Source organism: Macaca fascicularis, chromosome 5 (assembly GCF_037993035.2).
Source record: "Macaca fascicularis isolate 582-1 chromosome 5, T2T-MFA8v1.1".
Taxonomy (NCBI): Eukaryota; Metazoa; Chordata; class Mammalia; order Primates; family Cercopithecidae; genus Macaca; species Macaca fascicularis.
The window spans coordinates 108,389,549-108,416,447 of record NC_088379.1 but is presented as its reverse complement, the minus strand read 5'-3'; the positions used below and the strand labels follow the sequence as shown (position 1 = coordinate 108,416,447).

The 26,899-nt window shown below is 40.4% G+C and overlaps 1 protein-coding gene and 2 pseudogenes across 13 annotated transcripts in view; 2 read left to right on the top strand and 1 right to left on the bottom strand.

Annotated features, from left to right (window-relative positions):
- Positions 1-26,899, top strand: part of MANBA (mannosidase beta) — a 135,692-nt gene that overhangs the window by 25,826 nt on the left and 82,967 nt on the right. For 4 of the 13 annotated variants that reach the window (XR_012434978.1, XR_012434977.1, XM_005555558.4 and 1 more), the window contains exons 2-5: positions 8,176-8,270; positions 11,055-11,160; positions 11,975-12,145; positions 20,304-20,427. Coding sequence is in view for 8 of the 13 variants with exons in the window: in XM_005555558.4 (XP_005555615.3) it covers positions 8,176-8,270; positions 11,055-11,160; positions 11,975-12,145; positions 20,304-20,427 (496 nt within the window). In the remaining 5 variants the exon portion in view is untranslated. Of the gene's footprint in view, positions 1-5,802; positions 7,594-8,175; positions 8,271-10,484; positions 10,888-11,054; positions 11,161-11,974; positions 12,146-20,303; positions 20,428-26,899 lie in introns of those variants that run through there. The other 9 variants (XR_012434979.1, XM_074040227.1, XM_065545276.2 and 6 more) reach the window with 8 other exon arrangements.
- On the bottom strand, positions 170-427 carry LOC123573603 (protein MANBAL pseudogene; annotated as a pseudogene).
- On the top strand, positions 4,526-6,065 carry LOC107129796 (keratin, type II cytoskeletal 8 pseudogene; annotated as a pseudogene).

Below are 26,899 nucleotides of genomic sequence, written 5' to 3'. Positions count from 1 at the left end.
AGCTGGAGCCTGGGAACTGTCATGACTGTCTGGATCTCTGAGGTCAGAGGGCGTCACAGCCTGCTCAGATGCTGAGCCTGGGACGGAGGGGGAGAACAGGATATAGATTCCCAGGAGGGCTGTCCCCATGTCCCTCTCCCTGCCCGTCTGGCTCCTTGGGCCTCCTCTTTTACCGCTGCTTCTTGATCTCTTTCTCGGGCCTGTTGTTCACAGAAGGAACGGTAGCCTTGGGCTTCCTTGTCACGTCAGCACTTCTGGGCTCTGATGGTTCAGCGTCCGCCTCGTGGGACTTGAGAATGGGTATGATGAGGGCCAGCACACAGATGAGTTGGAAGATGGCTCCCAGGAAGAGTCCATACCGTAGCGGGTTCTCCAGGAAAGTGGGCTTGGGCACCTCTGGAGGTGAGAAGTCTAGGTCAGAGGCCATGGCCCAAGTTGCTTGCTGCCTGAGGTCTCTTCTGACTCACCACTCTTCAGAGCCAACTCTCGCACTGCCGCCCCGCTCCCCTGGAAGAGTAGACTTTGTAGGTTCATGGCAAAATTGAACAGAAAGTACAGAGGGTTCTCACATACCTCCTGCCTCCTTGCCTGCATAGCATCCCATTCTTCAACATTCCCCACCAGAGTGGTACACTTGTTAGAATCAATGAACAGACTTGACAGGTCTTTATCACTCCAAGTCCACACTTTACATCAGGGTTCATTCTTGGTTGTACATGTTGTGGGTTTGGACAAATGTAATACAAATGACTTGTATTCACCGTTGCAATATTGTAAAGAATAACTTCACTGCCATAAACATTCTCTGTGCTCTGTTTATTCATGCCTTCCTCTACTTAACCCATGGTAACCACTGATCCTTTCACTGTCTCCATAGTTTTTTCTTTTCCATGTCAAAAGACAAAATTACAACAAATGTAGTCGAAGATAAAATTGTTTTTTATTTGTCATTCATGAATCAGGAAAGCATCCATTCTACAAAATACAATGAGCACTTTCATGGAAGTATAGTGGGTTTTGTAAGGAACAAAGAAACAGAACAGTAGGAAAAAAACTGATTGATTAACATGAGATTACTTCAGGTTACTTTTCTAGAAAGGGTAAAAGCAGAGAGAACCGGCCAGTGTGGTGACTTACGTCTGTAATCTCAGCATTTTGGGAGGCCAAGGTAGGAGGATTGCTAGAGCTAAGGATTTTGAGACCAGCCTTGGCAACATAGTAAGATCCCCATCTCTACAAAAAAATAAAAATAAAAAATTAGCTGGGCATGGTGGCATACACCTGTAGCCCCAGCTTCTCAGGAGGCTGAGCTGGGAGGATTGCTTGAGCCCAGGAGGTTGACTCTGTAGTGAACCATGGTTGTGCCACTGCACTCTGACCTGGGTGACAGAGCAGAGCAAAACCTGTTTCAAAAAAATGCAGAGAGAACTTCCTTACTCAGGTGAACTGGAATCTCAAGTTTTCAGGAAAAACTGGTCTGTTTGCGGATCTACCTGCTTCGTTAAAGTTTCATTTTGATTAAGTGGTACTTAGCATGAGTGACTATTTTGGTTTGATCTGCTCTGCTGAGGCCTAGTACAGGAGCTCAGTCAACAACAGCCTCCTATAATTTTTATTTAACATTCAGAATGTCATATAGTTGAAATCATACATTATGTAGCTTTTTCAGATAGGCCTCTTTAAAGTAAGATAAAATTTTAACCTATAAATTATGTTTGTGTTGAAAAAATATATCTGGGAAGATTGCCCTCTTGAACCAACTTGCAAATTCCTTCAGGGAGCTGGGAGACGGGAAGGAGACTTATGCCCTGCCAAACAGATCATCAGCCAGAGCCTGGGCTTAGTGTGTTGATGTGTTGTGGCTGAATTGCTCTCACACCTTCCTTCTCATGATATTTTTAACTGTATTGGACTAAGTCCACAGTGTAGAGTTATAAATAGGGCTTGGGGGAGTGACATGGTCATGCTAATAATTAGGTGCCTCTTCAGAGCTGCATCTGTAAATATGTGTTCCATGTTTGTTCATTGGAGAGGCCGAGTCCTGTGTGGGAGAAGAGCAGAAAAGAAAGCAAGTTGGCTGGGCTTGGCACACGGCATTTAACAGAACAAAACCTTCCCATTAACCAGACCTTAAAAGCCAGTTTGGTGATTACCTGTTGTTTTAAATCTCATCAGTCAGTCACTCTCTCCCCTAGTAGCTTATCAAAATATTTCTTCCAGTTAGGATCAGTTTCTGGCAGATACCTATCTTGATCTTGATACACACCCAGTGATGTAGTGCCTCTTACAGTTTTGCCCTGGGCAACTGCCTAACTGGCCATTGCCATCTTAACGTGGTCATCCGGCTCTTACCTGTGTGGAACTTAGTGTTGGCTTTTCCTTCTCGACTTAGAGTTTTAGTACTTAAGGAAATACTTGAATCTGTTCCTGACAAAGGAGGGGAAGCCCCTCCATGCCTGCACGATTTCCTTCTGTATATTGTTCATGGATAGATGAACTGAAAAGATTTGTTTGCCACTTTCTGTTCTGCCTCCTGTCTTGAGTCTTCCTCTGGGAGATAAAGAGTGGAAAGAGTCCAGATACGGTGGCTCACGTCTGTAATCCCAGCACTTAGGGAGGCTGAGGTGGGCAGATCACCTGAGGTCAGGAGTTCGAGACCAGCCTGACCAACATGGTGAAAACCCATGTCTACTAAAAACACACAAAAAATTAGCCAGGTGTAGTGATGCATGCCTGTAATCCAAGCTACTAGGGAGGCTGAGGCAGGAGAATCGCTTGAACCTGGGAGGCAGAAGTTGCAGTGAGCTGGGATTGCGCCATTACACTCCAGCCTGGGCAACAAGAGCAAAACTCCATCTCAGAAAAAAAAAAAAAAAAAAAAAAAAAAGTGGAAGAAGAGTGGAAAGGGATAGGAGAAGAAAGACTTAAGGATTTATGAAGAGGCAGACTTGGGTCTAGACACTGAGATGGAGCAACATCTATGAACTTCTAGGAGGCCAGTCATCTTGGGCAGGGGTTAACAAATGTGTTCAGTAAAGAGCTAAATACTAAATATTTTAGACTTCCAGGGCCAGATGGTCTCCATCATGTCTACTCAACTCTGCCACTATAGCATGAAAGCAGCCATATGTAAAATGTAAAGGAAAAGGCATGGCTGTGCTCTAGTAAAACTTTATTTATGGGCACATGTCCATTCTTACTTAGCTTGCTAGCCACACAGAAACATGTAGTGAGCTGCATGTGGCCTGTGGGTGGCAGTTTGCTGTGAGGTAGGATAATATAAGAAACCTGATGTTAATAAGTTTTGTAGTATCTGTGCTGCCTGTGTATTCTCTGTAGAGATCCTTTTCGTGCTCACTTAGCGAAGTGAAAAATAACTGGAAATGCTAAATGAATCCAGTGAGTGGAAGGGAGTTGAGCTGACTTTTGGGCAGTGGAGAAGTATTCCCCCTGGAGGCCGGCTGGGATAGTGGCAGCAAAAAGCAGAGTGAGAACCACAGGGCAATGAGAGACTGCTGGCTACACACCATAGATTCAGTCTTTCATTCATTCTCTGCTGATACCTTGGTGGTTTTGTGTTTCGTTTTAAAAGGGGAAGCCAATCTTTTTTTTTTTTTTTAATTATTTCAGCAAAGCAATTTACTTCTGCAGAAGGGTGCCACTTGCGTCACTCAAGATCGCAAGAGCACAGAGAACAAAGGAGACCAGGGGTTTTTATCCTTAACGCAGTTCCTATCTCTGTGCCACTCCCCCATGGACTGGGGTTGGATCGCACAATTTGAGCTGACCCGATTGGCTATTTGTACATATTGTTTTGAATACAGAAGGGGAGGAGGACAGAGGTGGAGCGTGTGAGACGTGCAGTTTCAGGGGAACATGGGGTACAGGTAACCAAGGGAACAGATGTGAGTTATTGACTAGAGCTGATGGGAAGAGGGTAGGCTGTTTACGGTAACTAGGGGCAAGGAAGAACAAGAAAGTTGAGTTTGAGAACAAAGGATAAGGAAATTAACAAGCTAAACTCTATAAGAGAAACTCAGAAGACTTATTGTATCTTACATGACAGTTGAAGAAGCATCTGTAGGGAATCCAGAAGGAGCATTCATGAAGGTATTATAAGCCCGGAAAAAGCACATGAGCACTGAGCTGACTATTGAGCCGGAGATGGCCTCAGACAGCAATGGCATCAACTTGTCAGGCTTTGGGAGTGAGCAGCTGGACATCAATGACACACTAAATTACGTCTTGCCTTATTTCTTAAAGAAAAATCTGTAAGATGTAGACTCAATGTTGTTACTGTTAGGGACAAGCTGCCCCAGGAACCGCCTCCCTGCCATAGTGCAGCTGACCCTTACCCTGAATACTCTGCAACTGCATTCCTGAACCCTTATCTAAGTGCCACAGCAAGGTCACCAGACTTGCTACACTAAGCAAACCCTACTTATAACCCTGCATGCAGCACAGGGAAGGTCACGAGAAACGTGGATAAATCACAAGAAACGTGGATATACCCTCTTGTAAATTCCTCCGGTCATGAGATGATATGTGGTAAAGTTAACTGACAAGACCAAGAAGCAGCTTCTCCGCTCCTTCTGGGATCTCCATCTGGTTCGACCTTCCTGCCCCCACTTCTGCCTCCACCATGTCTGTCAGGGTGGCCCAGAAGTCCTACAAGGTGTCCACCTCTGGGCCCTGGGCCTTCAGCAGCCACTCCTACACGAGTGGGCCCGGTGACCACATAAGCTCCTCGAGCTTCTCCCAAGTGGGCAGCAGCAGCTTCCGGGGTGGCCTGGGTGGAGGCTATGGTGGGGCCAGTGGCATGGGAGGCATCACCGCCATCATGGTCAACCAGAGCCTGCTGAGCCCTCTTAACCTGGAGATGGACCCCAACATCCAGGCCGTGCACACCCAGGAGAAGCAGCAGATCAAGACCCTCAACAACAAGTTTGCCTCCTTCATAGACAAGGTATGGTTCCTGGAGTAGCTGAACAAGATGCTGGAGACTAAGTGGAGCCTCCTGCAGCAGCAGAAGACAGCTCAGAGAAACATGGACAACATGTTCGAGAGCTACATCAACAACCTTAGGCGGCAGCTGAAGACTCTGGGCCAGGAGAAGCTGAAGCTGGAGGCGGAGCTTGGCAACACGCAGGGGCTGGTGGAGGACTTCAAGAACAAGTATGAGGATGAGAACCATAAGTGTGCAGAGGTGGAGAATGAAATTGTCCTCATCAAAAGGATGTGGATGAAGGTTACATGAACAAGGTAGAGCTGGAGTCTCACCTGGAAGGGCTGCCTGATGAGATCAATTTCCTCAAGCAGCTATATGAAGAGGAGATCTGGGAGCTGCAGTCCCAGATCTCGGACACATCTGTGGTGCTGTCCATGGACAACAGTCTTTCCTTGGGCATGAACAGCATCATTTCTGAGGTCAAGGCGCCATACGAGGAGATCGCCAACTGCAGCCAGGCCAAGCTGAGAGCATGTACCAGATCAAGTATGAGGAGCTGCAGACGCTGGCTGGGAAGCACAAGGATGACCTGTGGTGTACAGAGACTGAGATTTCCGAGATGAACCGGAACATCAGCCGACTCCAGGCTGAGACTGAGGGCCTCAAAGGCCACAGGGCTTCCCTGGAGGCCCGCATTGCAGATGCCGAGCAGCGTGGGGAGCTGGCCCTTAAGGATGCCAATGCCAAACTGTCCGAGCTGGAGGTCTCCCTGCAGCGGGCGAAGCAGGACATGGCGTGGCAGCTGCTTGAGTACCAGGAGCTGATGAACGTCAAGCTGGCTCTGGACATCGAGATAGCCACCCACAGGAAGCTGCTGGAGGGCGAGGAGAGCTGGCTGGAGTCTGGGATGCAGAACATGAGTATCTATACGAAGACCACCAGCAGTTATGCAGGTGGTCTGAACTCGGCCTATGGAGGCCTCACAAGCCCCTGCTTTGGCTCTGGCGTGGGCTCCACCTCCTTCAGCTGCACCAGCACCACCAGGGCTGTGTTTGTGAAGATCAAGACCCATGATGGGAAGCTGGTGTCCTAGTCCTCTGACATCCTGCCCAAGTGAACAGCTGCGGCAGCCCCTCCCAGCCTGACCCTCCTGCGGCTCTCCTGGAGAGCGGAGGAATAGCACAGGGAACCAGAGACCCACTTGAGGCCCAGCCCTAGCCCTCAGTCTACCCACAGGGGAGTTTACTACCTGGGCACCCCCCATGCCCATGCCTTCGGCTACAAAACAATTCAACTGCTTTTTTTTTTTGTCCAAAATAAAACCTCAGCTAGCTCTGCCAACAGCTAACCTTATGGTTACCTGTTTTTTTCAAATGTAAAAGATGGGTATTCTGAAAAACCATACAAAGAGTCCCTCTCTTCAGCCTGCGTCCAACAACTCATGAAATTAGAAATTGTCCAACCACAGGAAAACAGCCTGGCTAAGATTCAAAGTGTAGGCAAAAGCCTACAGAGAGTGAAGAGAATCCTCATGGGCCCAAGGAGCATCCAGAAAAGTCACTTCAAACAGGTGGGAAAGCAGAGCAACAGGAGGGAACAGGGTGCCTGGGCATTTGTGGAGAGCGCTGCCAAAGAAAAAAGGCTCCGGAGTCCAGCTCCAAGGGAGCTGGAATGGCCTCACATAGAACAGGTGCATGAGAAGTTAGCAGGAAACGCCGTCTATATCAAGCCTTCATTCACCCAAGAGCATAAGGCAGCAGTCTCCTCTTTGCTGAAACCCTTCCCCTTGGGCGTGCCTTCTGCCTCCACCCCTGCAAAAGCCCTGCCTGAGGTCAGAAACAGATCGAAAGACTTACCCATTTTGGTTTTAGAAAATGCAAAGTTGAGTTAAAACCAATTGTACATTTCAGAAAAGTTCTCTCAATAGACTTTTCTCGCAAAGACGCCTCCATTCTCTGCAGCGAAGAGCCTCATAAATGCCCCTTCACAAGGGGCTTTTTCATCTTTAGGAGACCCGAGTCTTCAGGAAAATCTTTTTCTGGAAGTATTTGCTCCATCAGAATGTTTTAAAAATGCCACTGCAAGAAATGCCTTTGAACAAAGCATTTTTATGGAGAACACTACTATGCCAGAAGGCACCGTCTCTGAAAACACAACCTACAACCCACCTGAGGCAGATTCTGTTGGCACTGTGTTCAACTTAGAGAAGACTGTGAAACACAATGGGAATACAACAACATGGGCACTGGCCTGTCCCCCGAGCCCAAAAGCTTCAGTTACCCACTGCTCTTATCCCCAGGTGATCAGTTTAAAATTTAGCTAAACCAGCAACTACGGCCCCTTATCCCCAGGTGATCAGTTTGAAATTTAGCTAAACCAGCAACTACGGCCCCTCATCCCCAACAATGATGTGAGAAGACTCATTTCTCATGTTATCTGGACCTTGAAGAGGGACTGCTCCGAGATCCACGTGCAGTTGGCCTGTACCAAGCTCATCTCCAGGACAGACCTCCTGTTTCATCAGTGAGCAGCAAGAAGCAAAGGTGTCCAAGGCAGAATGGGATATGGACCAATGGAAAACTGAGAGCTGTATCAATGAGAGCACGGAAGCCCAGAGCAAACAGAAAGAACAGAAGTCAAGTGAGGTGAGGACCACACAGAAACATGAGACCCAGACTTTCCCATCATTTAGCATCTGCTAGGAAAGTGCCCACACAGGAGAACCTGGGACTCCCAGACCATAGTTTGTCTTGGCCATGTAACTTCGGTCATGACAGTGATCTCCCACTTTGCTCATTTAGAGAGTGAAACAGATTAGTACACAAGGTAAACTGTAGGCTGGACGCGATGGCTCACGCCTGTAATCCTAGGACTTTGGGAGGCTGAGGTGGGTTGATTACTTGAGGTCAGGAGTTTGAGACCAGCTTGGTCAACATGGTGAAACCCTGTCTCCAAGGGGAAGCCAATCTTAATGTCCAACCATTTTCTTTAATAATGAAGCTGTATTATTTATATCTCAGAGAATTAATTCATTTCAGGTAATTTGTTGGAATTTTCCTTTCACATTTTTCAGTATTAACTATCTTACCTGTTTGTACTACTAGCCTAAAAGTTCATTAATTGTTAGGTGATAAGTAGCTGTTGTTAATAATTTATTTTATGTTTGTTTTATTGATTTATTTGTGCATATTTAACCATCTACCATAATTTTTACCTTGTATCAACAGGATTCTTACTACAGATTTAATGACCTTAACTACAGATGGATCTCTTTGGATAACTGGACCTACAGCAAGGAATTTAAAATCCCCTTTGAAATTAGGTATGTATGTTTGTGGGTGTATTTTTATTATTATTTGAACTTTTCTTCTTTTTCTATCTAGGCAAAAATCTTGTGTTTTGTTTGTTTAGGTTACATATCTGAGAGTTAAGTAAGATGAAAGCCTTGTACTATAAAAGTGAATATATTATTTATGTTTTGTTTTGTATATGAGGATGGTGCTACTAATCAACAGTCACCAAATGGTGTCTTATGGAATCATTTTTCCAGTTGTTATAATGGAGCCATCTAAACCTACTCAGATCTTACGTAGATTTCCTCTTTCCCGCTCCCTTGTAATCATCAGAGTATATATTTATTATAATATTATAATATATACTCTGATGATTACATTATGATTAGCAATCATAATGTAATTACTAATGTAATTAGTAATGATTAGTAATCATTAGAGTAGATATTATATTGTCTAGTAGGATTATAATTTGCTCTATGTCTAGTAGATGTATCATTTGCTCTATGTAGTACTAACCAGCCATTGAGACTATGACCTTGACCTATACTACGTGGTGAGGCCAGGAGGTGAAGCACAGGTATTGTTTTCAGTAATGTTCTGTTGTTATAAGCAAATATTTCCATATGAGGCAGAATGTTACCCAAAGTTACCACTACTACTGCTAAATTAAAAAAATCCTTCCGTCCCTTTTATGTGATTTTTTTTTTGGTAATTATTTACTAGTCTTTTAAAGGGGGAAGAAGGCCAGAATACTGTTATCAATATCATGGAGTTTCTGCTGTGCTCCAGGCTTTTATTTACAGATAATCTTTAGAGTATCTTTCATAATGGTTCTATTTCACCTTGAACTCAACATATCCTATTAACTTTCCCCCTTAAAACTTTATATTCTAACAGCTTCATTGTTTCTCTTAATGTAACACCATTTTCCAATCTATGTCTAAGGTGCTTTGGGCTTATTACATCTTTTCTTCATCTTCCTGTGTTCAGTCTGTTCTGGGTCTTGCAAATTTTTGTCTAACATTTCTCTTGGTTTTGCCCCTTCCATCTCATTTCCATCTTTCCATCTTTGCCTAGAAGATGAGTGCCAGGAAAGAGGCCAAAGCTGCCTAATCAAATTTCTTGCTTCATTCTTTTATTCTCCAATCTTTTCTATTTAGAAACATTAGATTAATCATCCCAGAATATTGATTTTGCCAAGATAGGTATTCGCTCAAGAATAGCAAGTGTCTGTTTTACTTGGCAAATCAAGTATAAACTTCTCACTTGTCTCTGAAAATACAGCTGAATGATGTCTGTCCCTGTAACACTGCCCGCACCTCTCTGCCCCTTGGATTTGTCCAGCCTTTTCCTCCTTAGCTCTCCAGCCCAAATTACACATATGAGTCAATTACCTAGTAATTCATGCTGTCAACACTTCCTTGTTTTGGTTTCGCTCTTTGCAGGGGTAAGGGGTTCCTGCAAAGAGCAAAGGGTGTAAGGGGAATAGAAATGCCTCTACCCAGGCATTTCTACCTAGTTAAAAAAAATACTTTATTGATATATAATTAACATACTGTACAATTCAGTAATTTAAAGTATATAATTCAATGGTTTTTAGTATATTTACAGTTACAAAACCATCACCACAATCAATTTTAGAATATTTTCCTCATCCCCCGCAAAAAGTTACACCCATTAGCAGTCGTTTGCCATTGCCCTTGAATTCTTACCCCAGCCCTAGGAACCACTACTTTACTTTCTGTCCCTCTGGATTTGCTTGTTCTGGTTACCTCATATAAATGGAATCATACAATATGTGGGCCTTTGTGACTGCCTCTTTCACTTAGCATAATAATGTTTTCAAAGTTCATCCATGTTGTAGCATGTATCAGTACTTCATTCCTTTTTATTGTTGAATAGTATTTTATTGTATGAATATAACACATTTTATTTATTATTCTGTTCATTAAGTTCTTGTTTCTATCTCGAAATCTTTTCTTATGAGATAAACTCTGATAGCACTTGTAGTTGTTCAACAATATTGCCAGCCAGCCACCAAATGCCAACCAGATTGCAGACTCCTTAAATTCAGGCACTATTACAGTTTCCTGTAAGGCTTAGCGGAGTGCTGGGTGCATAATATTCATTTATAGATGATGGTTTTCTAATGTGTTCTCTTAGACAGTGTCAGTAAATGTAGTTTGTGAGAACGTTTTATGTCTATTATTTAACTTGGTTCTCTTTTTCTTTTTTTTGAGACGGAATCTCGCGAGTGCAGTAGCAGGATATCCGCTCACTGCAACCTCCGCCTCCTGGGTTCAAGTGATTCTCCTGCCTCAGCCTCCCTAGTAGCTCGGATTACAGGCAGCTGCCATAACACCTGGCTAGTTTTTTGCAATTTTAGTAGAGACAGGGTTTCGCCATGTTGGCCAGGCTGGTCTCGAACTCCTGACCTCAGGTGATCCGCCTGCCTAGGCCTCCCAGAGTTCTGGGATTACAGGCATGAGCCACTGCTCCCAGCCTAACTTGGTTCTCATAATAACTTTCTGAAGTATTAACTGGAAAAAGTCAATATATTTGGAATTTATAAGTTGTGCTCTTGGTTTTATGGTGATTTATTGATACATTATGGAGAAAGATAAGCTGCATCACTCAAAGAATGTAAGTATGTTTTAAAGCAGTACTTCTGAAAATGTCACTGGAAATTACCTTTAAGAATTTTTTTTTTGTGGAATATTTATTTCTTTAGGCCTTAAATAATAAAAAAGAGACTTATCTAAGTTAATGTTTTACACATCTTGTTTTAAAAATCTTTTCTTTTTTTTTAGCAAATGGCAAAAAGTAAATTTGATTCTTGAGGGAGTGGATACAATTTCAAAAATCCTGTTCAATGAAGTCACTATTGGGGAAACAGACAATATGTTCAATAGATATGTAAGTTTATAATGACATCAGGTTAAAAAACCATTTATGTGTGTTTATGTTAATTGCTTTTGTGAGTAGAGAAAAGTAAATGCATAATTGGCCATGTGACAAATACAAGCTCATTAAAGCACTGGATGAGTTACTTCATTTCTCAGTTGCCAGATTTGTGAAATAATGGAAACCTTACAAACCCCATGGGGTTAGTGTGGGGATTTAGTAAGCTAATTATATAAAATGTTGGCAAGTTCTTGGCACATAGGAAGTGTTCAAAACATGCCAGTCCCTTCTTTGGTGATACAGTTTCATTGGACAAATGATTTTAAAATAAAATGTCATTTCCTTTCTGGAATAGTTACATTAAGAGATTATATCCTGATCTTCCTTTCCTTTCAAAGGTAGACTTTATCAAAACAAAAATAACTCATGACTTAGAAATGCATGCTGTTCATACCAGAGAGGCAGGTTGTCATGAAGCGTCTAGGAAGCACTTGGCAGTTCAAGGCCACATGTAAGTAGACAGAGCAGGCATTCCAGAGCTAAAGTTATTTTTTGCTCTATCCATTTCCCTAGAACCATCATTCTGTCAGGAAAAATAGAAGGAGAAGCCTAGAAACTTGGACTGGGTAGGAAAATATGCTTAGTTTTAACTAAAAGTGGACAACTAAGTGATACAGTATTTCAGAGAAGTGTTTCCCTTGCAAGGAGGCTAAACCTAGATTGGCATTATATTATGCATCTTTCATACAAAATGCCTTTATCTAAAATTTTACACACAAGACTACTTCCACATCATGGGTTTGTCTGTTTGTTCCCTTCAACTTAGAGCTTTGATATTACCAATGTGGTCAGGGACGTGAACTCCATTGAGCTGCGTTTCCAGTCAGCAGTGTTGTATGCAGCACAGCAGAGCAAAGCTCACACACGCTACCCGGTGCCCCCGGACTGCCCTCCACTTGTGCAGAAGGGTGAATGCCATGTCAACTTTGTCCGGAAGGTAATGGTCTCTCAAACAGGTCGGGTTTTATTTTTGAGGACAGGATGTGCTGGCTTATGAAATGCTTATTTGGAGACTCCCATGGCATTTCAGAAGTTAGGAATCTCTTTCCTGATCCCTTAGTGGGGTTTGAAAATTTGAGATAAGAATCAAAAGATTATTTGAAATATTGTGGAGAATCTTTATCTTTTTCTAAGTTTTCTTCCTGAAGCGTGTTCAGAACTTAGGTAACAGAAAAAGAAAGGAAAAGAAAAATATGTGGTTGAAAATGGAACTTTACAAATTATTTTTTTAACAATTAAGTTTATCAAACTTTTCACCAGATTGTGAAAATGTATTAGTGATTCTTGTTTCTAGGAAGGCTTCTGCAAATATTAGTATATTTGATGATATGTTCTTGCATCTTACTGTCGAGTTCTCATAAAATCTAACATAAAGATAACAAAGTCCACAAAAGTAATTATTTTTCTTTGAGTCTGATTCCATTCTAGAGGACTTGGATCTATTTTACTACATGATTAAATTAGTATTCTGTGTGACACTTGGTTTTTTAATGTTTATTTCATTTTATTTCATATTTAAAAAATTTAGTTGTATAAACTATACATAAAATTTATCATTTTAATAATTTTTAAGTGTACAGTTTAGTAGTGTTAAGTATATTTACATTGTTGAGTAACCATAGAACTTTCTCATCTTGCAAAACTGAAACTCTATACCCATTACCCATTATATTATATTATACCCATTATAGTTTAAACAGTAGCTCTCCATTTCCTTCTCCCCAGCCCCTGGCAACCACCCTTCTACTCTTTTCTTTCTTTCTTTTTTTTTTTTGAGACTGGGTCGCACTCTGTTGCCCAGGCTGGAGTACAGTGGTGCGATCACAACTCACTGCAGCCTCCACCTCCCGGGCTCAAGCGATCCTTCCACCTAGGTCTCTTGAGTAGCTGGGACTACAGGCGAACGCCACCGTGCCCAGATGATTTTTGTATTTTTTTTGTAGAGACAAGATTTTGCCATGTTGACCAGGCTGGTCTTTAACTCTAAGGCTCAAGCAATCTATCCACTTTGGCCTCCCAAAGTGCCGGGATTACAGGTGTGAGCCACCTTCTTTTCTGTGTGTTTGATTCCTCTAGAAATCTTATATAAGTGGAATCATACAGTATTTGTCTTTTTGTGACTGATTTATTTCACTTAGCGTAATTTCCTCATGATGCATCCATGTTGTAGCATGTGTCAGAATTTCTTTACTTTTTAAGGCTGAATAACATACCATTCTATGCATAGACCACGTTTTGTTTATCCATTCATCCGCTGATGGACATGTAGGTTGCTTCCACCTTTTGGCTGTCGTGAATAATGCTGCTATGAACATGGGTGTACAAATATCTCTACATGACCCTTCTTTCGATTCTTTTGGATATATTCCCAGAAATGGTGTGGTTAGATCATATGGTAACTCTATTTTTAATTTTTTGAAGGATTGAATTTATTTATTTATTATTTATTTATTTATTTGAGATGGAGTCTTGCTCTGTTGCCCAAGCTGGAATGTACTGGCGAGACCTCGGCTCACTGCAACCTCCGCCTCCCGTGTTAAAACAATTCTCTTGCCTTGGTCTCCCGAGTAGCTGGGATTCCAGGCATGCACCACCACACTTGGCTAATTTTTTTATTTTTAGTAGAGATGGAGTTTCGCCATGTTGGCCAGGCTGCTCTTGAACTTCTGACCTCAGGTGGTCCACCTGCCTTGGCCTCCCATAGTGTTGGGATTACAGACGTGAGCCATGAAATTTAGTTTTAACAACAAATGTAGTGATTGGGCTCATTGTGAAGACACTAAACATATTTTCCCAATACTCTTTAGGCAGAACTGTTACATTAGCTAATATATTCTGATTAAATTAAGTGGCTCTCTTTCAGCTGGATGGATTTACTATTAAATTATGTTTCCTTAATATAAGTACTAGGGTTAAAATTATACCTCCTCCTGTTTGATTCAACCTACCCAAACTTATATCAATGACCCATTAACCATTTGTTCAAACTACTGTAATAACAGCCTTAGAGTATTGCTTTGACAAGTAGTCAAGTATTCCATGGAATATTTGTATACTTATAATTCTGGATAAGATTTATCTTTTGATTCTTTTGCCTTTGGCTTCCAATGACACAGTGGTTTAAATGCTAGAGGTTGTAGTTTTTACCTCTCTGCTTCCTTCCTTTCTTTTCTTTTCTTTTTTTTTTTTAAGATGGAGTCTTGCTCTGCCACCCAGGCTGGAGTGCAGTGGCATGACCTCAGCTCACTGCAACCTCTGCTTCCCAGGTTCAAATGATTCTCCTGCCTCAGCCTCCTGAGTAGCTGGGATTACAGGCACCTGCCACCATGCCTGGCTAATTTTTGTATTTTTTAGTAGAAATGGGGTTTCACCATGTTGGCCAGGCTGGTCACGAACTCCTGACCTCAGGTGATCCACCCACCTTGGCCTCTCAAAGTGCTGGGATTACAGGTGTGAGCTACCGTGCTGGCTTCCCCTTCCATTTTTAACCTTTATCAAAACTGAAACTAACCTGGATCCTAATGTGAAAAGTTACTTTTCAAGTCATTAATAAAGATAATATAAATGTTATATATATATTCATATGCTATTTTCCCTCCACCTTCTATTCAATTTGTGGTATTTAAAACATACTCTCAAGTTATCTAGATAGAACAAAGCCCTTTGTCACTGACATCAGGAATCATACCCAGTTTTCTGCTATCACAATGTTTTGGAAACTAATCTTAGGGTAGACTTCCAGAACAATTGCAAGTTGCATCTAGGTATTTCTGACTAGATTGACATGGTCCAGTGGGAAGATACCTGAGTTGGAAACCAAGTCAAGAGTCTTGGGTTTGAATTCTGGCTTTGTGAACATAGAATAACTTTAGGCATGCCCATCATTTGTACATGGAGCTAATCCCTGATATGAGTATATAGTGAAATAACAATATAAGTGCCCTTTGCATGTTATAAAGTGCTATACAACCATTCAAAAATTAGAGTGGTGATATCTATTTTGGAGGCTTATTACTATAATTACAGGTAATGAACAAGATGCTCAGCTTAGCTTATTGTGAAGTTAGTGGGTCTTTACTTTAATCTCTTAATCCTGTTATCTTCATAAGCTGAGAATATACGTCACCTCAGGACCACTATTGTAGAAATTGATTGTAGGACATGTGTGTTTGAACAATATGAAATCTGATTGTAAAACGTGTGTTTGAACAATATGAAATCAGTGCACCCTGAAAAAGAACAGAATAACAGCAATTTTCAGGGAACAAGGGAAGATAACCATAAGGTCTGACTGCCTGAGGGGTCGGGCAGACCAGAGCCATATTTTTCTTCTTGCAGAAAGCCTATAAATGGATGTGTGAGTAGGAGCAATATTGCTGAATTCTTTTCCCAGCAAGGAGTAACCCTGGGAAGGAATGCATTCCTGGGGGTAGGTCTATAGATGGTTGCTCTGGAGTGTCTGTCTTATGCAGTTGAGATCAGGACTGAAATATGCCCTGGTCTCCTGCAGTACCCTCAGGCTTACTAGGATTGGGAAATTCCAGCCTGGTAAATTCCAGTCAAACTGGTTCTCTGCTCTCGAACCCCATTTCCTGTTAAGATGTTTATCAAGACAATGCGTGCACAGTGGGACATAGACCCTCATCAGTAATTCTAATTTTGCCTTGCCTTGTGATCTTTATTGCCCTTTGAAGCATGTGATCTTTGTGATTTACTCCCTGTTTGTACACCCCCTCCCCTTTTAAAATCCCAAATAAAAACTTGTTGGTCTTGTGGCTCAGGGTCATCATCATGGTCCTACCAATATGTGATGTCATCCCCAGAGGCCCAACTGTAAAATTTCTCTCTTTGTACTCTTTCTTTTTATTTCTCAGACTGGCTGACACTTAGGGAAAATAGAAAAGAACCTATGTTGAAATATTGGAGGCTGGTTCCCCCGATACTCTCTTTCACCAGTTCTTTGACCCTCTGCTTTCCTTGTAGTAACCTAAGTCCCCTCTTGTCTCTGCTTTCTTTTCTGTCCAGCATGGATAATGGGATTCATCACTTCAGCTACCCTCTTACCAAGGTTTGATGCCATCTTTCTTGTTTTCCATTTACATCTCTGGCCTTTCCTTGTAAGTCTCTTTATCCACATCCTTGTTCTCCTAAAAGTTATATTATAGGGTCTTTCTCTGTTCTAGACTCTTTTCTCATTTTATACCCTCTCTAGGCTATCTCATTTTTCATTTCTTCCGTAATAAATCTATTTGCCATTGTCTTCCAATATTGTGTCTTCAGCCCAACTTTTCTTCAATTCCAGATCTTACATTCAGATGCTTATTTAGCATCATCCCTTGTCTGATTCACAGGGACCTAAAGCTCAGTATGCTCCACACTGCACTTGTGATCTACATCCTTATCCCAGGGTTCTGTCTCTTGCTGAATGGAACACTATCCACAACAGGTACTCAAGCCAAAAACTCGAGTTTTTCTTGACACCTTTCTCTCCTTTTTCTTTCTTCAATCAATTGCTTAGTCCTCTTGATGATGCAAATAGTACTTCTTCAATAGCTCTTCAGTCTGTTCACATTTCATTTCTGCTACTATCTCTTGAGTTCAGTCATACCTTGCATGAAATATTGCCCTGATTGCCTAACTGGCATCCCTGAAGCTTCACTTGCCTTCCTCTAGTTAATCATTCACAGAGCAGATAGAATGATCTTTTCAGAAAAAAATGATCACAGCACTGCTCTTCTTCAAACTCTTCAACAGCTTCTCATTGCCTTTAGGCCAATGTCGTTGGGTCTTAGCTCTCTTAGCTCTGTCTGGCCCATGCTCACTTCTCCAGTCTTCTCCCTGCCTCTTCCCATTCTCCCTGCCTCTTCAGCTCCCGAAATGCATCATACTGTCCTGCACCTCCTGACCTTTGCACATGCTGTTCCTGCTGAAAGGAATGCTTCTGGGCCAGGGCAGTGACTCATGACTGTAATCCCAGCACTTTGGGAGTCCAAGGCAAGTAGATTACTTGAGTTCAGGAGCTTAAGATCAGTGTGGACAACATGACAAAACCCCAGCTCTAAGAAAAATACAAAAATTAGCCTGTAGTCCCAGCTACTCAGGAGGCTGAGGGGGGAGGAGCCTGGAGGTTGAGGCTGCAGTGAGCCAAGATTGTGCCACTGCACTTCAGCCTGGGTGACAGTGAGACTCATCTCAAAAAAAAAAAAAAAAAGCTTCTACTTGCCTTTTGCCTGCTCACAGTGGATAAATTGTACTCACCCCTCAGGGCCATTTTTTTCAGGAGAACTCATCTTGATACCTATCCTCCTCAACCTCTGACTATATGTCCCCTGCCTATTTCCATTGTAAAACTCATTATACTTGTAATTATTTATTCAGCGCCTGAATTTCATGCTTGACTGTGAGCGCTATAAGCAGAAGAACTGTGTCTGTTGTGTATACTGAAGTACTCCCAGCGTGAAACATAGAAAGCACTTCAAAAAAAACTTCTTGAAGAGGTCAAGAGTGATTTGTCACCCTTAATGGGGAAAATAGTCTCTCTCATAAGATGTTGATTATTTTGCTGTCCTTCTTTTCCATATCTCCAATGAAAAAATTACAAATAGATACTAAAATTCTCCCATAAATGTCCCCAAGATGGTTTTCATTCTGAATATGAGAATCTGGTGCTTAAGTGGTAAATTTAGACAGATGTGGATGCTATAATTTTAGTTCTTTGTTTTTCTCTCTAGTAAAAACAAATTTATCTCTATCTTAGGTAAGTACAGAGCTAAGGAAATAATACCTAAATGACAAAGTTTGGCCAAATCTTCAGGTTCTGTTCTACAAATGACTCCATCTAGAAGGATTTTAATATTTCCTCTGGTTCTTGTTACTTTTTTTTCCCCCCATAAAATGTATGACCCAAACTTGTTCCTTTTTAAAAGCTGAACTCATAGCTTTACATGTTTTAATTAACTGTTCTGAAAATATTTTTTTCTTTTAAGAAGTAGAAATTAGAAAACATTCTGTGTGAAAGGGATTTATTTTACAGAATTATTTCTTATTTTTGAATTTGAACTCTGTAACTTAATATGGAAGTTGAGTGTCATTAAGGGAGAGACACGTACCAAGGTCAAATAAGACTGGATAAAATATCTGCCTTGGCCACCTGTGTCATGGGCTAAAGATCGAACTGATTGTTTTTGGGCTTCATGTACAGAAACAAGGACTTCTGAATTCATACCTGAGGTTGGCAAGTTTAGCCAGAGCTTTTTAAAACCTATTTATAAAGTGTTTGTCTTTCAATATGTTTCTTCATTCTTTTTTTTTTTTTTTTTTTTTTTTTTGAGACTGAGTTTTGCTCTTGTTGCCCAGGCTGGAGTGCAGTGGCACGATCTCAACTCACCATAACCTCCGCCTCCCGGGTTCAAGCGATTCTCCTGCCTGAGCCTCCTGAGTAGTTGGGATTACAGGCATGCACCACCACACCCGAATAATTTTGTATTTTTAGTAGAGACAGAGTTTCTGCATGTTGGTCAGGCTGGTCTCGAACTCCCAACCTCAGATGATCCGCCCACCTTGGCCTCCCAGAGTGTTGAGATTATAGGTGTGAGCCACTGCGCCCGGTCTCCTCATTCTTTTTAATTATTACATGTAAGCGCAATATTCTTTGTAGCCATTAGATTTAAATACAGTAGTTAGGTTCAGAGATATTATAGAGAAGTTTAAAGAGGAACTATTGAGTTGCTTCAATGTAGTATGCATTTGAAGAATACATGTACAACTCTTCATAGATTTTATGTTCTTAGAACATTTCTGCCAAATTTATCTCTTTCATATGTTATATGTAACATAGATATATTGGATATACTGAATATTGTACTATCTATTGTGATGTAACAAATTATGCCAAAACGTATCAGCTTAAAACAACATTTATTGATGAGAACACATGGACACATAGAGGAGAACAACACACACTGGGGCCTACCAGAAGGTGGAGAGTGGGAGCAGAGAGAAGATCAGGAAAAATAACTATTGGGTACCAGGCTTAATAGCTGGATGATGAAATAATCTCTATGACAAACCCCCATGACACAAGTTTACCTGTATAACAAACCTGTACTTGTACCCCTGAAGTTAAAAGTTAAAAAAAGAAAATATATGGACTATAGGTTTTCTGATTTCTAAAAAATAATAGTAAAGAAAACATTTATTATGGTAGCTTCTATTAGTTAGGAATCTGAATTGAGTGTGGCTTAGGTGGGTGCCTCTGGCTTCAGGTCTCTCATGAGGTTATAGTCAAGCTGTCAGCCACAGCTGCAGTTGTCTCAAGGCTTGGCTCAAGTTGACTCAAGGCTGAAGAGTCTGTTTCTGAGCTCACTTGTGGTTATTGGCAGACCTCAGATTGCTCATGTGGGTCTCTCCGCAGAGCTGCCCCATGACACGGAGGCCGGCTTCCTTCTTGGCCAAGAGAGGGCATAAGAGAGTACCCAAAATTCAAGGCTTAGTCTCTTATAACCTAATTAAGAAAATCACATCATTTCTGCTATATGCTGTTGGTTAGAAGTGATTCACTAGGTCACTTCAAAGTGGGGATCATTGTGGGCCACTTCAGAGGCTGTGTATGGTGGCTGGGGGGCACACACACAGTTTTGCACTAACTTGTGGTCCCCCCAAATTCATATGTTTAAGTTCTAACCTCTGGTATCTCAGAATGTAATCATATTTGGAGAAGGTCTTTAAGGGGTGATTAAGATAAAATGAGGCAGTTAGGGTGGGCCCTATTCCAATACAACTAGTGTCCTTGTATGAAGGGGACATTTGGACAATGGAGAGAGACACCAGGGATGCTTAGCACAGAAAAAGAGGACACAGTGCAAACAGAGGAGAGAGGCCTCAGGAGGAACCAAACCTGCTGATAACTTGATCTTGGATTTCACTGTGAGAAAATAAATTTCCATTGTTTAAACCACTTAGTTTGTGATACTTTGTTATGGCTGCCATAGCAAACTTATATACACATATATAACATTTTTAAAGAAAATGTTTTTCATAATGTTTAAATTTCATGGTAATCAGAATTTATCTTCTTTTTCCCCTTGAAATTGTAGGAGCAATGTTCCTTTAGTTGGGACTGGGGGCCTTCCTTTCCTACCCAGGGAATCTGGAAAGATGTTAGAATTGAAGCCTATAATATTTGTCACCTGACCGACTTCACATTTTCCCCAATATATGGTAAGCTGAAAGAAGTGATTTTTTTTCTTTTTGAGTCTTCTTGTTATAAAAATTGGGTTTATAACTGAAATACAGAGGTATGTTTCTCAGAGATTTAGAATTTTTAAAATCTTTGTAGTACAATCAATTTATAAAAGTAAAAAATAGGTACAAACTGATTTTACATGAAAATTGACAATATAAAGCAGGTATGTAGGTATATATCTTTTAGCATATTTTACAGAAAAAGGAAAAAATAAAATGGAAGAGCAGCTCCAAGTTTTCCTGAGATAAGTATTCTTTCTTGAAAGGACTGGGCCTGCTGGCTGGTGCTCCTTTTTACAGCCTCTGTAGTCACTTTTAGTGTCGAATTCTTGCTTTGCTCACGTTGTTAGACTGACTTGCTGTCTCTGTACATTTTCTTCATAACCGGGAGCACTACTCTGAGGGCCCTGACACAAGGGCCCTGACACAGCAGCCTTGTGAAGAGTTAAAAATAAACTGGAAGGTAAATAGGGCAAAAGAAAGATTTCTTTTCTTTTTTCTTTTTATTTTTTGAGACGGAGTTTCACTCTTGTTGCCCAGGCTGGAGTGCAATGGCATGATCTTGGCTCACTGCAACCTCCACCTCCCGGGTTCAAGCGATTCTCCTGCCTCAGCCTCCTGAGTAGCTGTGATTACAGGCATGTGCCACCATGCCCAGCTAATTTTGTATTTTTAGTAGAGACGGGTTTTTTCCGTGTTGGCCAGGCTGGTCTCGGACTCCTGACCTCAGGTGATCTGCCTGCCTCAGCCTCCCAAAGTGCTGGGATTACGGATGTGAGCCACCGCGCCTCGCCAAGAGAAATATTTCTAAGGTGAAAAATAGTACTTTTTTAGTTGAAGCAACTATTCAATATCAAGGAGCATTGAAACAGAACCTCAGAAATCTCACAGATGTCAGTGGATAAGTTAAAAGCTGGTTAAATATTTGTTGCTTTCTTTGCTCAGCACTGTGTTTATTTGATGTAGAAAAGAAATAGAGTAGGTACACTGATCCTTCATGTGTGGGAAGGGGAGATACAAACAATTGCCAAACAAAACAAATAACCTTCCAAGATAAGAGCCAGAAAATCAAAGATCAGTGAGGATTTGAGAAGTTAGGGAAATGAAGGGTGAAGATGGAGGCAAGTGAGATCTTAAATGAGAGCATGCAATGCTCAGTGTAATCACATGGAAGCCTAACTAGATGAAATCAGTAAGAAAGAATGTGATGTGTCAGTACAAGAGTTCTGTTATCTTGAGAGCCCTGGTGACCTTAGCTTGCTATTCAATTAGAGAAATCTGTATTATCTGAAGGCAGAAGATGAAAGCAAATGACAGATGCTTCGATTTGAGGAGGTTATTTGGTGCTGTTGGTATTTTTAAACTTTAAAAATGCATTAAAAGATCTAATTTAAGTTGTACATGTAAATGTGGCTGTGCTTATAATTCTCTAGTTTAGTGCTTCCCAAACTATTCTTCTGAGGTGTAATCCAACTAAAGATTTTCACTACTAAAATCAAATAGTGGTTTAATTTCCCTTCATCCCATGTTACCACCCATACGTTTTCTCAGGTATAAGTAACAGAATCTGGTATAAGAAGTGGTCTGAGCCGAGCGCCATGGCTCATGCCTGTAATTCCAGCACTTTGGGAGGCTAAAATGGGTGGATTCCCTGAGCCTAAGAGTTAGAGACTAGCCTGGGCAACATGGCAAAATCCTCTCTCTGACAAAAAAATACAAAAATTAGCCAGGCCTGGTGGCATTCACCTGTAGTCCCAGCTACTCAAGAGGCTGAGGTGGGAGGATTGCTTGAGCTCAGGAGGTAGAGCTGCTGTGAGCTGTGATTGTACCACTGCACTCTAGCCTGGGTGATGGAGTGAGATGCTGTTTCAAAAAGAAAAAAAAAGTGGTCTGATTTAGCAAAAAGTTATTTATTTGTTTTGAAGCTTAATCAGTATTTTAGGTGGTCTGCAAAATGCATTATAAGCTCTAGGTACCCTGATGCCTGAAAAAATTTTGAATAATACTGCTCTAGTTTAATTTACAATTTTGAATATTAAACTAAACATTTCTTCCTGAGTTATTAGAGTTCACTTTATTAGTCACTGGTGACTGGGTGAATGTTATATAAATTAAATTAATTTAAATGATGCTTAAAATTCAATTTAGATTCAGTGTAAACAGTTCCTCCTTTCAACTACATTTGGGAAGGTTAAATATATTTTTAAATTGATACATAATATTTGTACATATTTATGGGGTATGTGTGATATTCTGTTACATGCATAGAATGTGTAATGATCAAGTCAGGGTATTTCAGGTATCTATCACCTCTAGTATTTATCATTTCTGTGTGTTGGGAACATTTCAAGTCCTCTCTTCTAGCTATTTTGAAATATACAATACATGTTGTTAAGCATAGTCACACTATTACGCTGTCAAACATGAGAACTTATTCCTTCTATTTAAATGCATGCTTGTACCCATTCATCAGCCTTTCTTCATTCCTCTCTGCCACTCATACCCCTCCTATCCTCTGGTCTCTATTATTTCACTTTCTACCTCCATGAGATCAACATTTTTACCTCCGACGTGTGAGTGGCAAGATGCAAAATTTGTCTTTCTGTGTCTGACTTTCACTTAACATAATGACCTCCAGTTCCATCCATGTTGCTAAGACATGATTTTATTCTTTTTTATCCATTCATCTGTTGATGGACACTTAGGTTGATTCTATATCTTTGCTATTGTGAATAGTGCTGCAGTAAACATGGGGGTGCAGGTATCTTTTTGTTATATTGATTTCTTTTTCTATGGATAAATACCTATTAGTGGGATTATTGGATTGTATGGTAATGGTTCTACTATTAATTTCTTGAGAAATATTGTATTTCCATTGTGGCTGTACTCACTCACATTCCCATTAACAGTGTATAAATGTTTCCTCTTCTCTGCATCCTCCCCATCATCTATTATTTTTTGTCTTTTCAGTAATAGTCATTCTAACTGGAGTAAGATAGTATTTGTGGTTTTGATTTACATTTCCCTGATGATTAGTGATGTTGACCATTTGTGCATATACCTGTTGGCCATTTGTATGTCTTCTTTAGAGAAATGTCTATTCATATCCTTTGCCCACTTTTAAATGGGATTATTTGCTTTTTTTTTTTTTTTTTTTTTTTTTTTTTTGAGACGGAGTCTTGCTCTGTGGCCCAGGCTGGAGTGCAGTGGCCGATCTCAGCTCACTGCAAGCTCCGCCTCCCGGGTTTACGTCATTCTCCTGCCTCAGTCTCCAGAGTAGCTGGGACTACAGGCACCCGCCACCTCGCCCGGCTAGTTTTTTGTATTTTTTTTAGTAGAGACGGGGTTTCACGGTTTCACCGTGTTAGCCAGGATGGTCTCGATCTCCTGACCTCGTGATCCACCCATTTCGGCCTCCCAAAGTGCTGGGATTACAGGCTTGAGCCACCGCGCCCGGCCCCGGGTTATTTGCTTTTTTACTGTTCAGTTGAGTTTCTTGTGTATTCCAGATGTTAGTACCTTGTCAAATGGATAGTCTGCAAATATTTTCTCTCTTTCAACCAGTTGTCTCTACATTCTGTTGAATGCTTCCTTTGCTGTGAAGAAGCTTTTTAGTTTAATATAGTACTATTTGTCTATGTTTATGTTTGTTATCTTTGCTTTTGAGATCTTAGCTGTAAAATCTTTGTCTAGATCGATGTCTTGAAATGCTTCTCATATGTTTTCTTCTAGTAGTTTTATTGTTTCAGGTCTCATGCTTAAGTCTTTAATCCATCTTGAGTTGATTTTTATTTATGGTGAGAGATAACAGTCCAGTTTCATTTTGCATATGGATGTCCAATTTTCCCAGCACTATTTATTGAAGAGGATTGAAGAGGGTGTTCTTTCTTCAATACATGTTCTCTAACCAAGGTGCCTTTGTGAAAAATCAGTTACTTATAAATAAGTGGATTTATTTCTGGGGTTTAGACTTTGTTCCTTTGGTTTATGTGTCTGTTTTCAGATAATGTGATGTAATCTTTGACTCAGGATTGCGTTGGTTTTTTGAGCTCTTTTTTGGTTCCATGTGAATTTTAGGATTGTTTTTTTCTATTTCTGTGAAAAGTGACTTTGGTGTTTTGATAGTGATTGATTGCATGGACTCTGTAGATTGCTTTGGGTAGTATGGTGGTCATTTGAATGATATTAATTCTTCCAACCCATGAGCATGGGATGTTTTTCGATTTGTTTGTGTGACCTCTTCAGTTTATTTCATCAGACGTTTATAGTTTTCCTCGTACAGGTCTTTCACCTTTTTGGTTACATTTATTCCTACGTATTTTATTTTTTATAGCTATTGTAAATGGGATTGCCTTCTTGATTTCTTTCTTAGCTAGTTCACTATTGATGTGTAGAAATACTACTAATTTTTGTATGTTGACTTTGTATCCTACAAATTTGCTGAATTTATTTATCAGATCTAAGCATTTTTTGATGAATCTTCCAAGTTTTTACAGTTATAAGAGCATGTCATCTGCAAAGAGGAATAATATTACTTCCTCTTTTCCAATTTGGATACCTTTTATGTTTTTCTCTTGCTTGATTGCCCTGGATAGGACTTCCAGCATTTTATTGGATAGGAGTGGTGAAAGTGGGCATCCTTTTCCCTTTCTGATTCTTAGAGGAAAGACTTTTAGCTCTTCCTCATTTGGTGTGATGTGAGCTCTAGGTTTTTATATATGGGCTTTATTATATTGAGGTATACGCCTTCTATGACTAATTTGTTGATAGTTTTTATCATGAAGGGATATTGAATTTTATTAAATGCTTTTTCTGCATCTATTGAGATGATCATATGTTTTCTGTCTTTCTGTTGATGTAAGGTATCACATTTATTGATTTGTGCAAATGTAAGATCCTTGCATCCCTGGGATAAATTCCACTTGCTTGTGGTATATTATCTTTATGATGTACTGTTGGAGTTGGTTTGCTAGGATTTTGTTGAGGATCTTTGGATCCATGCAAATCAGGGATATTGAGCTGTAGTTTTCTTTCTTTCTTTTCTTTCTTTTTTTTTTTTTTTTCTTGCTGCCTCTCTGTGTGTTTTGATATTAGCGTGATGCTGACCTCTAGAATGAGTTAGAGAGAATTATCTCCTCTTCAATTTTTGGAATAGTTTGTATAGAATTGGTATTAGTTCTTTGTTGTAACTTTGGTAAAATTTGGCAGTGAAGGCACCCAGTCCTGGATTTTTTTTGTGTTGGAAGATTTTATTACTGATTCAGTCTTGCTACTTATTATTAGTCTGTTCAGGTTCACTATTTGCTTGCTTGCTTGCTTGCTTGCTTGCTTTCTTTCTTTCTTTCTTTCTTTCTTTCTTTCTTTCTTTCTTTCTTTCTTTTTCTTTCTTTTCTTTTTTCTTTTCTTTTCTTTCCCCTTTCTTTCCTTTCTCCTCTCTTCCTCTCTTCTTTCTTTTTTCCTTTCTCTTTCTTCCTTTTTTCCTTTCCTTTCCTTTTCTGCCTTGCCTTGCCTTTTCCTTTTTCCTCCCCTCCCTTCCCTTCCCCTCCCCTTCTCTCCCCTCCCCTCCCCTTCCCTTTCCTTCCCTTGCCCTGCCTTCCTGACAGGGCCTTGTTATGTTGCCGAGGCTGGTTTCCAACTTCTGTTCTCAAGCAGTCCTCCTGCCTTGGCCTCCCAAACTGTTGGAATTACATAAGCTACTGTGCCTGGCCTCTATTTTTTTTTGTCAGTCAGTACTGGCAGGTTGTATGTGTCCAGAAATTTACTTATTTCCTCTATGTTTTTCAGTTGATTAGTGTATAGTTGTTCATAATAGTCTCTGGTGTTTCTGTAGTATCAGTTGTAATGTATCCTTTCTCATTTCTAATTTTATTTATTTGGGTCTTCTCCTTAATTAGTCTAGATAGGGGTTTATCAATCTTGTTTTCAAAAATAAAGTTTTCATTTCATTGATCCTTTGCTGTTTTTTTTTTTTTTTTTTTGGTCTCTATTTCATTGAGTTCTGCTCTGATCATTATTATCACTTTTCTTCTTCTAATTCTGGGTTGAAGTTGTTCTTGTTTTTCTAGTTCCTTGAGGAGTATTGTTAGGTTGTTTGTTTGAAATCTTTCTACTTTTTGGATGTAAGTATCTGTTGCTATAAACTTCCCTCTTAGCACTGCTTTTGCTGTATTTTGGTATGTTGTACTTCAATCTTTATCTGTTTCAAGACATTTTTTTATTTCCTCTTTAATTTCTTTCTTGACCTAATTGTCATTTCAGAGCATGCTGTTTAATTTCCATGTGCTTGTGCAGGTTTCAAAGTTATTATTATTGATTTCTAGTTTTATTCCATTGTGTTATGACAAGATACTTGATATGATTTTAAATTTTTGAAAACTTGTTGAGTCATTTTTTGGTCTAACATATTATCTATCCTTGTTGCTATGTGCTAATGAGAAGAATGTGCATT